This window comes from Cydia strobilella, chromosome 17, assembly GCF_947568885.1.
Source record: "Cydia strobilella chromosome 17, ilCydStro3.1, whole genome shotgun sequence".
Lineage (NCBI taxonomy): Eukaryota > Metazoa > Arthropoda > Insecta > Lepidoptera > Tortricidae > Cydia > Cydia strobilella.
The window spans coordinates 13666142-13680980 of record NC_086057.1 but is presented as its reverse complement, the minus strand read 5'-3'; the positions used below and the strand labels follow the sequence as shown (position 1 = coordinate 13680980).

General features: G+C 40.3%; 1 protein-coding gene across 1 annotated transcript; it reads left to right on the top strand.

Annotated features, from left to right (window-relative positions):
* Positions 1-11768: 11768 nt before the first annotated feature.
* LOC134748876 (cGMP-specific 3',5'-cyclic phosphodiesterase-like) lies at positions 11769-13084 on the top strand. Its single transcript, XM_063683709.1, has one exon. The coding sequence runs from the start codon at positions 11999-12001 to the stop codon at positions 12500-12502; it is 504 nt and encodes a 167-aa protein (XP_063539779.1). The 5' UTR covers positions 11769-11998; the 3' UTR covers positions 12503-13084.
* The last annotated feature ends 1755 nt before the right edge of the window (positions 13085-14839 follow it).

Here is a 14839-nt window from a genome sequence, read left to right as displayed (position 1 = left end):
CGCCGAATATCCCTCTGCGTGAATGAGATTTCGGGCATGGAGTATGCACACCGCGGGATGGTGGGCGGCACGGCGCTACCGTCGTCGTTCAAGGTCGAGTTCGAGGCAAAAAGAGTACCAAGAAGATCGGCTTTCTCTTTTGCACTGTGGGCCAGATCACCATCAGCTTTTCGCAGAGGTGGTAAAGACGACTGACAAAAATTTCCCTCGGCAGCTTTGGCGAGCGACCAGAACGCGCGACTCCCAGAGGGATAGCCCGCTAGCTTGTCGCCAATTCTGCCGACGAAATCGTATTTAGCCCTGGCAATGGCTTTTTTACTGGACCTCGAGGCAGCGTTTAAGTCGCGTTTCACATCAGAAACGTTCGGATCCTTATTAGCTACGGCCTTGGTCCAAGCCCTGTAAGCGGCTTGCTTGCGAACTGTAGCCTCTTTACAAGGCCGATTAAACCAAGGTCGTCGCTTTGCTCCCGCTGCTATTACCGTGTTGGGAATGAAACAATCCATTCCCAGCAGTATGGTCTCGGCAACATTGGCTGCGCAGGAGTCAGGATCTTCTGATGTGAAGCAGAGCTGCCTCCATGGGTACGAAGCGTAGAATTCACGCAGTCCGTCCCAATCTGCTGATTTATATTGCCACACGCGTCGCGAGCTAGTTGGCCGTGGTGGATCGGGCCGCGCGCAAGGCGCCTGTGTCCGGACGAGGCAGTGATCGGACGAACCGAGAGGTGCATTCACTGAGATGGAATATCCGTCCGGACGTGTAGTCAGCAGGAGGTCCAGTAAAGAGCTAGTATGATCCTCGATGTCTGGTATTCTCGTGGGAGAATGTACCAGTTGCGAGAATCCATAGGCCAGAGAAAATTCGTGAGCAGACCTCCCCGCGTGGTCGGTGGACCGGGAACCAAGCCACTCAACGTGGTGGGCATTAAAGTCCCCTAAAATCACCAGCTCTGCGGAAGGGTACTGCTCTAGAAGTTTGTCAGTCGTCGATTGCAGGTGCTCGAAGAGCCGGGTTGTCTCCGTGTTTCCGCTATGAGACCTGTACAGGCACGCGTAGACACGAGTGTGGCCGCTGTAGTCCACACGCACCCACAGAACTGACAGGTCCCTGTCTTCAAAGGCATGGAGGCGGCGACAGCAGACCTCCTGCCGGGCATACATGCATACACCAGCGCGTCTCATGAACTTGTGTTCAAGTGTATAGCCGGGATATAGTAGGTATGCAGTGTCCGCCGGGCAGGATATCTGCGTCTCCGTTAGAAATAGGATGGTCGGCTGCGCAGATTCCAGGTGGTAATGGACTGCGCTCAAATTTGAGTGTAATCCCCTGATATTGCAGAAGTCCACTTGTGTGGAAGGGGATGCCGCTGAGAAACCATTTCTTTTTTTACCCTTATTTGCCATGTGTTGTTGTTGTTGAGTGTACAAAGAGGGTTCGGGGCGTTGACGGCTTAAGGGACAAGAGAACAGAACAGATCTGCCAAAGGAATATGTAGGGTAGTGCGGTTCACAGGCACGGCGTACGGAAGGGCCCCCGGTCCCCCCCTGGTGCAGCAGCCGGGTCCACTCCGGTCTCCTTCTCCGGCACGACTACTACATCAAGGATTTTACGCGAGGTTGGTGGTTCAGCCTCCCAGGGCGGAGATTAAGTAATCCCTGGGTTCGGGAACCCTACTGACCTGCGGGCGGCCAGCGGACAGCCGTTTCACCGGGTCTCCCTGATCGCCGCACCTGTACGCCGCGTCCATACAGTCCAAATGCAGTACCGTGAGTTCCGTAGGTCCCCCGTCGTCAACACACCGCACCCTCGTTGAGCTCTGGCAACCTTACTCACCGGCAGGAACACAACACTATGATTAGGGTCTAGTGTTATTTGGCTGCGGTTTTCTGTAAGGTGGAGGTACTTCCCCAGTTGGGCTCTGCTCTAGATCTGGAATGACATTCGCTGTGTTGTGCCCTACCACACAAAGCGAGATGACATTCACAGTGCCCATACCTCTCTTTTGGACGTACTTTAAGGACATACCCGGGTCCGGACGTAGTTTAAGGACATACCCCGGGTCCAAAAACTGTATGACCGCCCAGTATCTTTTCGGCGCAAAGTTTAATTGACTGTTTTCGGTGCACCATTGTAGCATGTTTATACACATAAGTTATAAAATGATCTCTGAACATAAGCTGTACATGAAGCTTTCAAATCGCATTTCAACCTTTTAAAAACGCGGAACTAAAACATGGTGGGCATTTGCTTTCCAAAGCCGATTTTAACAAACTGGTCGCCGTTCGGGTTTTGTGCGGCCGGCGAAAAGCCCTGCCTTTACTTGAAGACTTAAGCCGACGTGTATTCAGCTCCTAGCGACAATATGTCGAACGAAGGTGAGGAAATATCGACTTTCAAGGATTTTTTTAAGGAGTCGATTGCGATTATGGCTAGAACGCCAACTATCTCGGTTTTGTGTTGCGATTTATCCTTTATAATCGAAAAGATGAGATAAGATTAGATAAGTTATGATAAAGATTTATTCATATTAATTGTATCATCCATTTCCGAAATGTACATAAATCTTGACCTGTAATTTATATTACCAATAAAGTATGAGTATGAGTATTTTCTTAAACATGGAAAATTGAGGTCGATATAATCAATATAAATGGTATCACATGTTGAGCCAATGTAAGCATGTTAATATTAATCTTAAAATTAAGATATATAAGATAAAGAATTCGAAACCGGGACCTCAAGTTTCGTGGGCAGGGTCACTACCATCTAGAGTTGTGCCGTTCCCGGTAACATTACCCATTTTGTATAGAGAATGTTACCGAGCGAGAAATTTCCCCATACAAAATGGAGAATGTTACCGGGAATGGCACAACTCTACTACCATCAAACATCAAACATTTATTCAGCAAATAGGCCACACGGGCACTTCTTTTACATGTCAATTTTTACAAGCAATAAAATTAACCAAAAATTACAAAAAACAATTACAAATATGGAATCAATACCAACTAGGCTATGAGGATGAGCCCGCCATCAAGCTTAAAAAGATTTAATAGAAAATCACTATCGAACGGGTAATTAAAATAGCCCGTATCGATCGATATAAGAATAGCCGCCCCGCTATCTTCCCAGACAGACCACTCGCTGTTGGTTCAAGCGCTTAATTACTCGCGGCTCAAGCGCAATTGAGCGCTTGAAATTACCACTGATTTTTAAAACTTATTTCTGTTCATTTGGACAATTAGTGGCGCTGACCAGAAATGTGACTTTTGAGAACTGACAGATTATATTCATTTACACAATAACAAGATATTAGTATCGGGGTATATACGTGAACAGAGTAGACGACTTTTACGCTATAATGCGTAAAAGGCACTGGTCGTTTGTCGGGAGAGTGAGCGAATCAATGAACAGCATTGTTAGCGTAGTGTACGCAACCTGCTACTGTATGAGCAAGGCCTCCGCTGCAAATATTTAATTAGTGTTAGATTAGGTAATAATTAGTTTAGTTTAGTTTAGAATAGTAAAATTTAATATAGATTAGAATGTATAAATGTAATGGGTTGATACCTAAATAAATAACATTTTTTTTATATATCCTATAAGCGTTAAAAATTAACACAGACATTTAAAACATTCAATTGATTTATTGTTCTATAATTTATAAAATGTTGTATAATTAACTGAATAACGTTTATTAGGTTTTATTATTTTACCATCGCTAGCCTTTATATACATACCTACAATCAGCCCGTCACTAGCAGAGATTATTAATTTCCATTATATAGAGAAGTTTGCATCTGTATTTTGTTCCCAATCATATAGTACATTTTTACTACTGTTTCCACGATACCGTATATTTTTGAGGATTTCGTATAGGTATTATTAGACGTACTCTGAACCGTGAGCGTATTCTATCACCGTCTCTTTTCCATTTGCTTTTCATAATCGACAGTGATTGACGGGGCTCGTGGGAACTGCTCTAAAACATCTTCCTTCTTTACTGACTGCAGTGATTGACGTTTTGACGGAGCTGTTTATGAACGCTGCCCACCTGGGTAGGTATATCTATCATTTTTTATTTATTAATGCATGTTAACTGTAAGACAGCGTCTTACGTAGGCAAACAACTCGGGAACGCGATAAGGCGCGGTGCGACACGGCGGCCCACGCGGCGGCCCACGCGACGGCTGACGCGGCGGCCAAGCGAATTTACCACGAATGCAAAGCGGCGTGACGCGGCGAGGACGAAATAAACCGTTACGTTGATACGTATGGAAGTGTCCTAGAGGTGAGCGTTCTTCGCGCGACGCGATGCGATGGCCTTGTCCGAAGAAGGCGGGTCTATAATACACGTGTGCGGGTTTGATGCTAGAAAGATATCGACTTTATTCTTATTTAAGTGTTCAAAACGCAATAGTAGATTGTTAACCAAGGGATGTAAGGCACTCATTGGTGCCGAGGTATTTTGGCACTCGAACGCAGTGAGAGCGCCAATAGTCCGAGGCAGAAATGATGCCTTTCACCCGAGTTAAACAAAGGAAAGTAAAATGCATGTGCTTTTTTTAAAACGACTAAGTATACATTTTTATAGTATTTCTTGAGGATACATTCAATTAACAATTTAGACAAAGGTATCGTTATTTATGGAATGGAGTCAAATATTAGAATAGAAATTGTATAACAAATCCATTAAAACTCAAATTTCAATTGCTTATCGTGAAAAAAATTTAAAAAATCTTACTTCGAACGTAAAATGCTCTAGTGCAGACACGTATCATTTTCTGCACACCTTTTAGAACAACAATGACCCTCTTTCAAAGCATGAGAAATGAAAAAGTTTTAAATGTTATATTCTAAAGTGACCAAGTGCGTGAACTCGATCGCAGTCGCTCTTGATCGCACCAATACATTAGTGCGAGCGAGGTGGACTGCGATCGAGTTCACGCAGTCGCTAGCGTAAACGTGAAATGTCAACTAATGGGTAGTAGCTGTGCTTACTTACTTACTTACTGCTGTGGCGCGACGACCCGAAGTGTATCTTGGCCTCCGACACCAAAGACCGCCATGCTACTCTGTCCAAAGCCGTTTCTGTCCAGTCGACGGCGCCGAGTTCGCTTACCTACTTTTAATGTCATCCACAAACAATTTTGAAGTTTTCAGTTGTATTAATACTATTAATGTATCTTCTTCTTTCCCCTCGCCACTTCCCGTTACGCGGGGTCGGCTTTCTTAATCTTGAGGCGCTACTTGGTCCGCTGATAAGCGTCGTCGGGAGTTAGGCCGAGCTCCTTCATGTCTCTCTGCGGTGGCAGCATGGTTGCATTTTTATCCCCTGTCACTATGCCTGTCACTTTCGCACTTACATTCTTGTTAGAACGTGACAGGCGATAAAAATGCGACCGTGCTAAGCCCGCAGGACATTCGTCATCATGGTAGTTAGCGGCCTACCTCTCCCTCTTTCATGCGCAGCTGTGGAAAGGCACTTTTTCACGACATGGTCTTCGGATCTACGCAATACATGGCCGTACCACCTTAGCCGTGACTCGGTTAGTTTGTCAATGGCCGCTAGTTTGAAACTACCCGTTATGTTACCCTTATATACCAGTTATATTATTAGATTGAATTACAAAAACCTACCTCTTCAACCGTGTGTATCCACCGAAACCTAATCATCATTAAACAGGCATCAAACGCGATCAATAAAGCACCTGTCAGACGGTAGACGTCAAATGTGTCAAGTGTGTGCTCGGCGTAATTTCCCCGGGGCCCCGGTTTCGGTCCGGTGGATTAGTTGCTTTCTTTTTAAGATGTTTATTATTGTATTTTGGGTAAACATTCCATTGTGGGGAAATTATATTTTGACGAAAATCAATTATTTGAGGAATGAAATAACCGTCAATTCGTGTAACATATATATACTAATGTAATTGTTTGAGGAAGTTGTCCACCTCTGACCTCTGAGTTATGGTGTTTGATTCGATTTTCTACTGTAACTCTAGCTAACAGCATTAAAAAAATCGGCCAAGTGAGAGTCGGACTCGCGCACGAAGGGCTCCGTACCATTACATTAAAAACGGCTAAAAAATCACGTTTGTTGTATGGGAGCCCCAGTTAAATATTAATTTAATTCTGTTTTTAGTATTTTTTTTTATAGCGGCGACAGAAATACATCACCTGTAAAAATTTCAACTGTCTAGCTATCACGGTCGGTCGGTATACTATAGACGGGCAGCGGAGTCTTAGTAATAGGGTCCCGTTTTTACCCTTTACACTGACATCAGAATGATATCTGAATGATGTCAATTCGTTTAGCTATCGTGCGTTTCTCTCACGTCAATACATTAACGGACAAGTACGAGCGAAATGCACGATTACTGATGTCATTCTGATAACAGTGTAGGTACTTACGTTCAAATTGACATGTTGGTTTAACTTAAACTCAAAGCACAAAATAAATAATAGTATTATCATACCCAAAGTGTTTAGTTCCCAAAGTCCAGGAAAAGTATTCGGATATTGGCATTTGTTATCGTTTTGATATGAAATTGAAACTAATGTTTTATCTACTTTATTTACAAACCTGACTAATTACTTAATCTATTGCGATACTCCGTATTCAAATACATGACTCAGACATAGGTATTATTCATAAAAAATATTAGTATCTAACTATTCACGGGTTCTTTTCACTACTGTTTATGGAAATAAGATAAGATAATAATCTTATCATGGTTATTTTTAAACCGACGGACCGCGAAAGAAAGGTAAAGTTATTGAGACATGCCCTGCATTTGCAGTCAAATTTACTTCAGGGTAATTATAGGCAAATTACATTCCATTTCATTTTATTTCTATAAGTTTTTAACCTAATTGTGTAGGTTGTCATTTGCCTCGTATGTTGTGTAAGAGTGACCTAATTTACGTTTTATTCCATCATCATTATTACCATTATCAGGTTCTTTAAGTCCCACTGTTGGTTACAGGCTTTATCTCATAAAATAGTTTAAACTACAATCTCCAAGCTAGACTATATAGCCTTATAAGCGAATTAAATTTCTTCGCAAATGTTTGCAAGATTTCCTTAATAAGTACATCTTCTCTCGCCGAAAAAAAAAACTATGAATCGTGGCCAGATTTTAGAATTGACTTTTTCATTATGACACATTCATGAAATACGATACAGGCCAAATCATGAAAAAGTCAAATCTAACCTATAATAAAGTGATCACTTCTAAAATGGCATTTCAAGAAATGGTCAAAATCTACGATAGATATAGAGATAGATAAAAACTTTATTTATTTCCACAACATACATGGTACATAGAAAACATGCAGCTTAGAATTATACTTAAAAACTAGTTTACAATTCTTGAAATAAGTAAAAGAAAACAATACAAAATATCAAACCATGTGTCGTGGCAGAGAATAGGCGCTGGCGCAGCATGATGATGCGGCAAGCCACATCGCTGATATTCTGCCAGAACCTTACAAAAATGAAGAGACTGCTCAATTCTTATAAATCTTAACTAATCTTAACTTAGGTATAATGATGCTGCTGATGATCTGGCCACGGCATAATGTTTAGGTTCCACACGTCTTCTGATGTGGAAGCCACCCACTTTTCCGCGCGGCTACACTGCTTATATTACTTGTAAATAAACATGAATAGGCGTAATAAAAAACCCAATAAAGTAAAGCGAACTAGCGCAAAATGAAATTAACATTCCTCTGGACTAAATCCAAATACTTTTCTATTCCAAGAAGCATTTGCTACAAATTCCGCAGGGGTGCCGCGCCATTATCTTATCCAACGGGCCCATCCCTTACATCGGGGCCGGGACAGTCTCGCATTTGTCACCCCTAGCAACTGAGGGTAGGTATGTGAAAAATTTGGTCGCCGGGTTAAGAAAGGAGTTTCAACGGCAGTTGAGAGACGGAAATGAATAGTTGTTTAAGGTTATTTGTTTGCTTTAAAAGGTGATTTTTAGGGTTCCGTACCCTAAGGGTAAAAACGGGACCCTATTACTAAGACTCCGCTGTCCGTCTGTCTGTCTGTCTGTCACCAGGCTGTATATCATGAACCGTGATAGCTAGACAGTTGAAATTTTCACAGATGATGTATTTCTGTTGCCGCTATAACAACAAATACTAAAAACAGAATAAAATACATATTTAAGTGGAGCTCCCATACAACATGATTTTTTTTGCCGTTTTTACGTAATGGTATGGAACCCGCCGTGCGCGAGTCCGACTCGCACTTGGCCGGTTTTTTTATATCTGATATTACTTTAAAAAGTGAATATGGAACAACTTTAACTATCAGGCCAAATCATAAATCGCCAAGAAAATTAGCTCTTAGGTACAGTCGGTAAAACTATTAGCTTACCACCCTTACACATGGAATGTGTGCAGGGGTGCTAAGTTAATAGATTTACTGACTATATGAATTTCAGCAGAACAATAATGTCGATGCTATTTATCGCAATGATGCTGTTGACCCTGACACGCTTTGATAGAGAAAGATAGTCTTATTGCGATTCCTATAAGAGGAAAGAGAAAATAGTGCCATGCTTTGTCCTTATCACCGACCGGGTGGCATCATAGGTAGGAGGCAATAGCGAAATAAAGAAATAAGTGAAAGAGAAAAAATTCTATGCTGCCCAAATTTTATATGAATATTCTTTCTCTTACCCCCGGTCGCTCGGTGGCGCGTCTATAACTACTTGTATATACTAAGTATGTCTATGATAAAAGTTGTTGAGTAACTATTAAATAATGACTCTTCAGTCTTTATTTCTTTCTTTCTAGATAGTTGATTGTAGATATGATCCGACATAAATAAAAATATGTGCATATAGGTGCAACAAAGTGATGTCAGAGCATGAGATTAATAAAGAATTAAGTTCATAAAGATCTTCTTTAAGTACGAACTACCTTTATTATCAAACTGATTCTCTGTTTATAATAAAATGTATTTTGCAATATCCCAGCACAGATTGAGCAGGGGTTTTAAACCAGTAAGTTATCTTAAAATATTTTTAAAATTTATTAAATGAAAGTGATTGCTCTCATAAGTCTCATATTGCATAAAAAACTATTGACAACTGTAATTGCCATACATTTTATAACCTTAAAACGCAAAATTGTATTTAGATGACAGTTGTCAGCGTGCCCAGTAAGATGTAAGAAAAAATACAATAGTGTGATAAAATGACAGAAGAATCACACTATGCTCCAATGACAAGTGTAACGTGAAAGTATCTACTCGTGGGCATACGCTAGCTGGCGCGGGCGCATGGAGCGGGCGCACGCACGCAAGCGCCATTGTAGGTAAAAATCCGTAATCCGTTGCACGCGCCTGCGCCAGCTAGAGCCACTTGCACCATTCACTAAACCGGGGTTAACCGGTTAAACCTGGAGTTAACATGGTTACCAATACAATTTGACACTGGGTTAAAGGTTTAACCGGTTAGCCCCGGGTTATTGGGATGGTGCAAGTGGGCCTTAGCGTTGCCCGCGGACTCCCTAAAAGTGGGTGACGGGTACACTCTGATTCTGGTCCATTAGTATCGCCAACATAGAGGTAATCTGAAGTGGGCTTATCACTAATATCACTATTCACGAAGGTCACCACCGAAGGCGCATATCATAAGTTCAAAATTATGATTTCGTAGGTACTAACGCCAGTATATGAATGCGAGCGAGATGCATTGAGGATTTTATCAAATTGTTATGTATGTGTAATCTGAATATGTTTCCATGTGGCGGAAGAGAGAAGAATAGGTGTAAAGTGGAAGTCTCTTTTGTTGCAAAGAGACTTCCACTTTATTTATATAGTACAGCTTTTTATGAAACGGGTTCCTATTCGTGACTCATTGATATAATAAAATCGCATCTCACCTAATTCAAATACTCGTACTAACGGAAATATATATTTCTCAAAAATACGTTACATTAATCACATCACAATAAAATTCAAGTTAATTTTCACTCATGCGGAAACTAAAAAAAACATAAAAGTTAAAACTAAATAAAATAAACCCCAAATCACCCCCTTACGGCCAAGAAAGCTAACGGCGTTACCCCGCTGTACCGCCATACTTAGGGCCAGTTGCACCAACCACCAACCACATTTAGCGCTGATCTGACGACTGATCAACATCACTCAGCAGTCAACAATGAAAATGCCAGACGTTGGTGCAACCGAACGCAGCGTTACTACGTAGGCGAAAAACTCGCGAACGCGAAGCGAAACGGCGCGGTGCGGGGTGAATCAATCCTTTGATACAGAATTGTCCTACGTGGGCGATCTCGTTGCGAACGCAACGTTAACCTCTGGGCAAAGATAATCTTATAATCGCCTTAGACACCTATCAGCTGGACCGACACTTCTCTGACAAAATTGTTGATGTCGGATGACCAAAGGTCGAATTTCTCTATTACAAGCGCCGCAAACTTATTCGTCAAAAACGCGTATTTGCGGCGCTTGAAAATCTGGACCTGGTCCGCGGTAGTCCCATGCTTCCTAAGCTTTTAACAGTTTTAACATAGTATAAACAGGGCAAAGTATGTTATCTTCATACAACGCACCGCGCGCGACTTGTATCTATGCGTCGCCGCACGCACACTCAAACAAAATCTCGACCCGTTTCTCAGTGCGCCAGTAGAGAGTTGTTTGAGTGTGCGTGCGGTGACGCATAGATACTTCTTATGGCGCACACAATACATACAAGTCGCGCGCGGTGCGTTTGTATGAAGATAACATACTTTGCCCTGTTTATACTATGGTTTTAACATACTATTATAGTACAGTTAATAGTTATTTAGATTTCATATAAAACCGATCGGGTACCTATGTTCAGGGCGAATAATAGGGTAACATTATAGTAGATACCGTCAATTGGGGTGAATAGGGATGGCTGGGGTGAATAGGGACAAACCTTAAAATGTGATTTATTATGACAATTTCTTAAAATATACCCACACAATTGAATTGTATCATTTGATTCAAAATAATAGTAGATTTTGTAAAACACACTTTGTGTGGGTATTCTTTAAGAAATTATCAGGTAAATAACATTTTAAGTTTTGTCCCTATTCTCCCCAGCCATCGCTATTCACCCCGGTTGACGGTATTTAGGGCAATATTCGAAGTTTGAAAACTTGATCTTTAATTGATATTATTGATTTGGTATTACTGCGCACGCGAGTAAATAGCTGAAAGTAATATCCAATCAAATTCAGATTTTTAAATTTCGAAATGCCGGTCTTACTTTTAATTAATGAGGGATATTACTGCAATGTTCTGCCACCAGAGTGCAGCACTACCCTTTTTAGTAAACCATAGAGTAACTTATATATACTGTACCTACCTTTAACAGGTTGCGACAAGTTTTCAGAGATAATAAAATATAACATTTATCCATCAAGGCGGTTTGTTTACAGAGGACCTACCGGGAAACACGAATCCGAAATTTCGCTATGTGCCTCTTTATTGCTCGAATATGCAAGAGTGACAAGAGATGTTAGATAACGAAATTTTGATTTTCTTGTTTCGCGACAGACCCTCAGATTGTGGTGGTGGCGCCACCTGCGCATAGTTTCGCGTAATATTCCCTATAGGCTTGTGGTACTCTTTGTAATTAACATAAAAAAAATATTTCACAACATATTCCAATACATGGATAATACCAAATCTACGATAATATGAATCATATAGATAATAAGTACTGCTGCATGCTGTTCAACAATACGCTTGGGTCACCAATTTCAATATTATCAATATTACTAAACTCATTCATTCAATACCAAACCTAATGCCCTAAGCTATTGACTGAAATTTCCAATAAACTAAATATGTACTCGTACTTGATAAGCGGATATCTACTGAATAGATTTAAAAGCCTATGATAACAGAAATCAGTCGATATCACAACGTACAAGCCACTCAGACGGTGAAGTGTTTTTTTCGTGTTGCGGAACAAAAGTCAAAATGAATTGTCGATATTACACCGAGCAGACTTTGGGGTGGATGTTGAACAACAAATTGATAGTGTTTCTCAGTCTTCTTTGTTTCTGCCTGTTTGTATCAACTTTGGCGTTATCAGGACAGAAAGGAAGACTACAGGATGAGGTAGACGAATTAAAAGCCGCGACGACAACAGAAGCACCTACCAGTACTACAGAAGCTCCCACAAATCCTGACGAGACGACCACTGAGACGAATCCTAATGGGACAAATCCTGATGGATCAAATCCTGATGGAACGGAGACAAATTCTGATGAAACTGCCCCAGAAACGAACCCAGAGAATGGAACTGAAACTGAGACAAATACTGGCGAAAATAATACAGACAACAATGGTTCCGAGGGCGAGAATATTGTACCAGCAGAATCTGAAGCAGTAGAATCTACGAATGAAGAAAATGTAAACACGTCAGAAAACTTTAAGGATATTGTGAAAGGGAGTAAATTACTATCTTTGATAGCAGCGTAAGAAAGTGAATATTTGTGTCAGTGTAATAAATCAAGTTTTTTATTTTTGAATTTAATGCCAATGCAACGCTATTTTTTATCAAAACAGACATTCGAGTTTTATATTCGAGGGTACAGACGATAATTTCAAATTATAGTTTGTTTATGTTTTCTAAAAAACATTTAAAAAAAAACCGGCCAAGTGCGAGTCGGACTCGCGCACGAAGGGTTTTGTACCATTACGGAAAAAAACAGCAAAAAAAATCACGTTTGTTGTATGGGAGCCCCATTCAAATATTTATATTATTCTGTTTTTAGTATTTGTTGTTATAGCGGAAACAGAAATACATCATCTGTGAAAATTTCAACTGTCTAGCTATCACGGTTCATGAGATACAGCCTGGTGACAGACAGACGGACAGACGGACGGACAGACGGACAGCGGAGTCTTAGTAATAGGGTCCCGTTTTTATCCTTTGGGTACGGAACGCTAACAAATCTGGCAAAGTGATCTTGTCAGTGGAAAAACGCGGCAAAAAAGTTTAGGCGCGGAGAGTTGACTACTCGTCGAAAAAATGAATTTCGCGCATTTTTCTACTTACAAGTTGGGTGTGTATATTTATTGTAACTAAAATAAAACATTTAAATATAATTAATAAATAAAATAGGAGGTTATCGACACACTTCATGCATTTTCTCTTATTTATTTTCAATTAATTCTCTATCACCAAATACTTAGGTTTAAGTATAGGTACATCTAACTATATCTTTATAATACACACATTTATACTTGTTATTCGATCAATGCGTATAATACTGATAACGTTATCGGAACATACTTACATATACAAGGAGGCAAATTCAAATATTTAATGTATGATATTGATTTGATATCACTGTTTCGCTTGCACTAATATATTGATGCGAGTTTTTTTTTTGTTTCGACCATTGTCATAGGTATTAGAGAATACAAAACTTCAAAGTACCTTAAGAAAACAGGTGGTCTTATCGCTTAAAAGCGTTTTCTTATAGACAATTTTTAGATAGGAACTTTAATGTAAGTATTAGGAATACGACGGCGCAAAGCCTCCTTAAATACAAAAATAACTACACGGTGTTACTTGAGCCACTGAAAACCTGAGACACACCAACAGATTTTTTTTATTTTAAACTCATCTTGAGTATTTATTCTTTAATCCGATAAATATTTAAAAAAATATTCGTTGTTTAGTTTTCTTAACAATTCTATTCGACTGCTAATTCTACACAAGATGCTTCGTCGTTTTAGTGATATCAAACAATTGCTAGTTACCATCGTAAACACTTTTAACTGACCATTTGCATAGCTTACTGCAACGAGATAAGGTTTACCAATGGCCAGTTAAGGGTGTTGCTCATTGACAAATAACGTGTCAAATGCTAGTTATTGATGTTGTTGCATTACAAACTTGTAGACTGAGCATGTAAAAATAATAAAAAATTATAAAAAAAATACCCCCATTAAAATATAGCGCAATCGATTCTCCTATCGATTCTGAACAAACTGTTTATAGGTTTTCAGTGGGTCATGAAACACCGTGTATATCCGTCAGAGACCAAACTAAGTTAAGCTGAGCCTGTATCTTGGCCATCTGCGAGTGTGGTTTGTTAACCACATACCACATTGTTATGTTATGTGCAATTTTAAGACAGGTGACTTGATAGTTTACTGGGTTTAGCTACGCCTATAGGCATCTAAGAAGCCAAGAAATGCCGCGCTGCGATAGGACTTTACAGCCATCAACGGCGATGCAGGACCCCATAAACCCACAAGCGCCGCAACAAGCATCTACAACAGATGATGTGGCCAATGATGATAGGCATCTATATAATGTCTATCAAGGTGTTAAACACGTCCAGAGCCTCGGCCTTAAGAGACTTCGATTTCGAGTTATCGATAAATTTTTAACACATAATATGATTTATTGGAGAAATATCCGTGCTCGTTACATAAGCAAATGCCCTTACCGGGATTCAAGTCCCAGACCAGCAGGCTACGGAGATATTTGTTGCTACAGTGTCAAAATCTTGAAAAATTAATTGGAAAAGCTCTTGTTTACCTTCTATTTCTTATTAAAACATATTATTAAACCACAGAAAAACGGAAAACTCGACAACACGAAAACGAAACCGCCGATCAGTAAAAATATCAGCGACATTCTTATTTCATAAATTTTCTGGCAACAAATTGATGCGTGGTAGAGGGGTAATAAGGAATTTGGGAGAAAATTCGAAGGAAGCAATCTCATTTATAGAGCCTCTTTGATGAGATGACTTTCTCCATTACGGTACAGCTTACAACCGTCTAAACATTTTGTAG

Excerpts from the sequence above, each read along its gene's own strand:
- LOC134748876 (XM_063683709.1), top strand. The coding sequence starts at position 11,999 with ATGAATTGTCGATATTACACCGAGCAGACTTTGGGGTGGATGTTGAAC.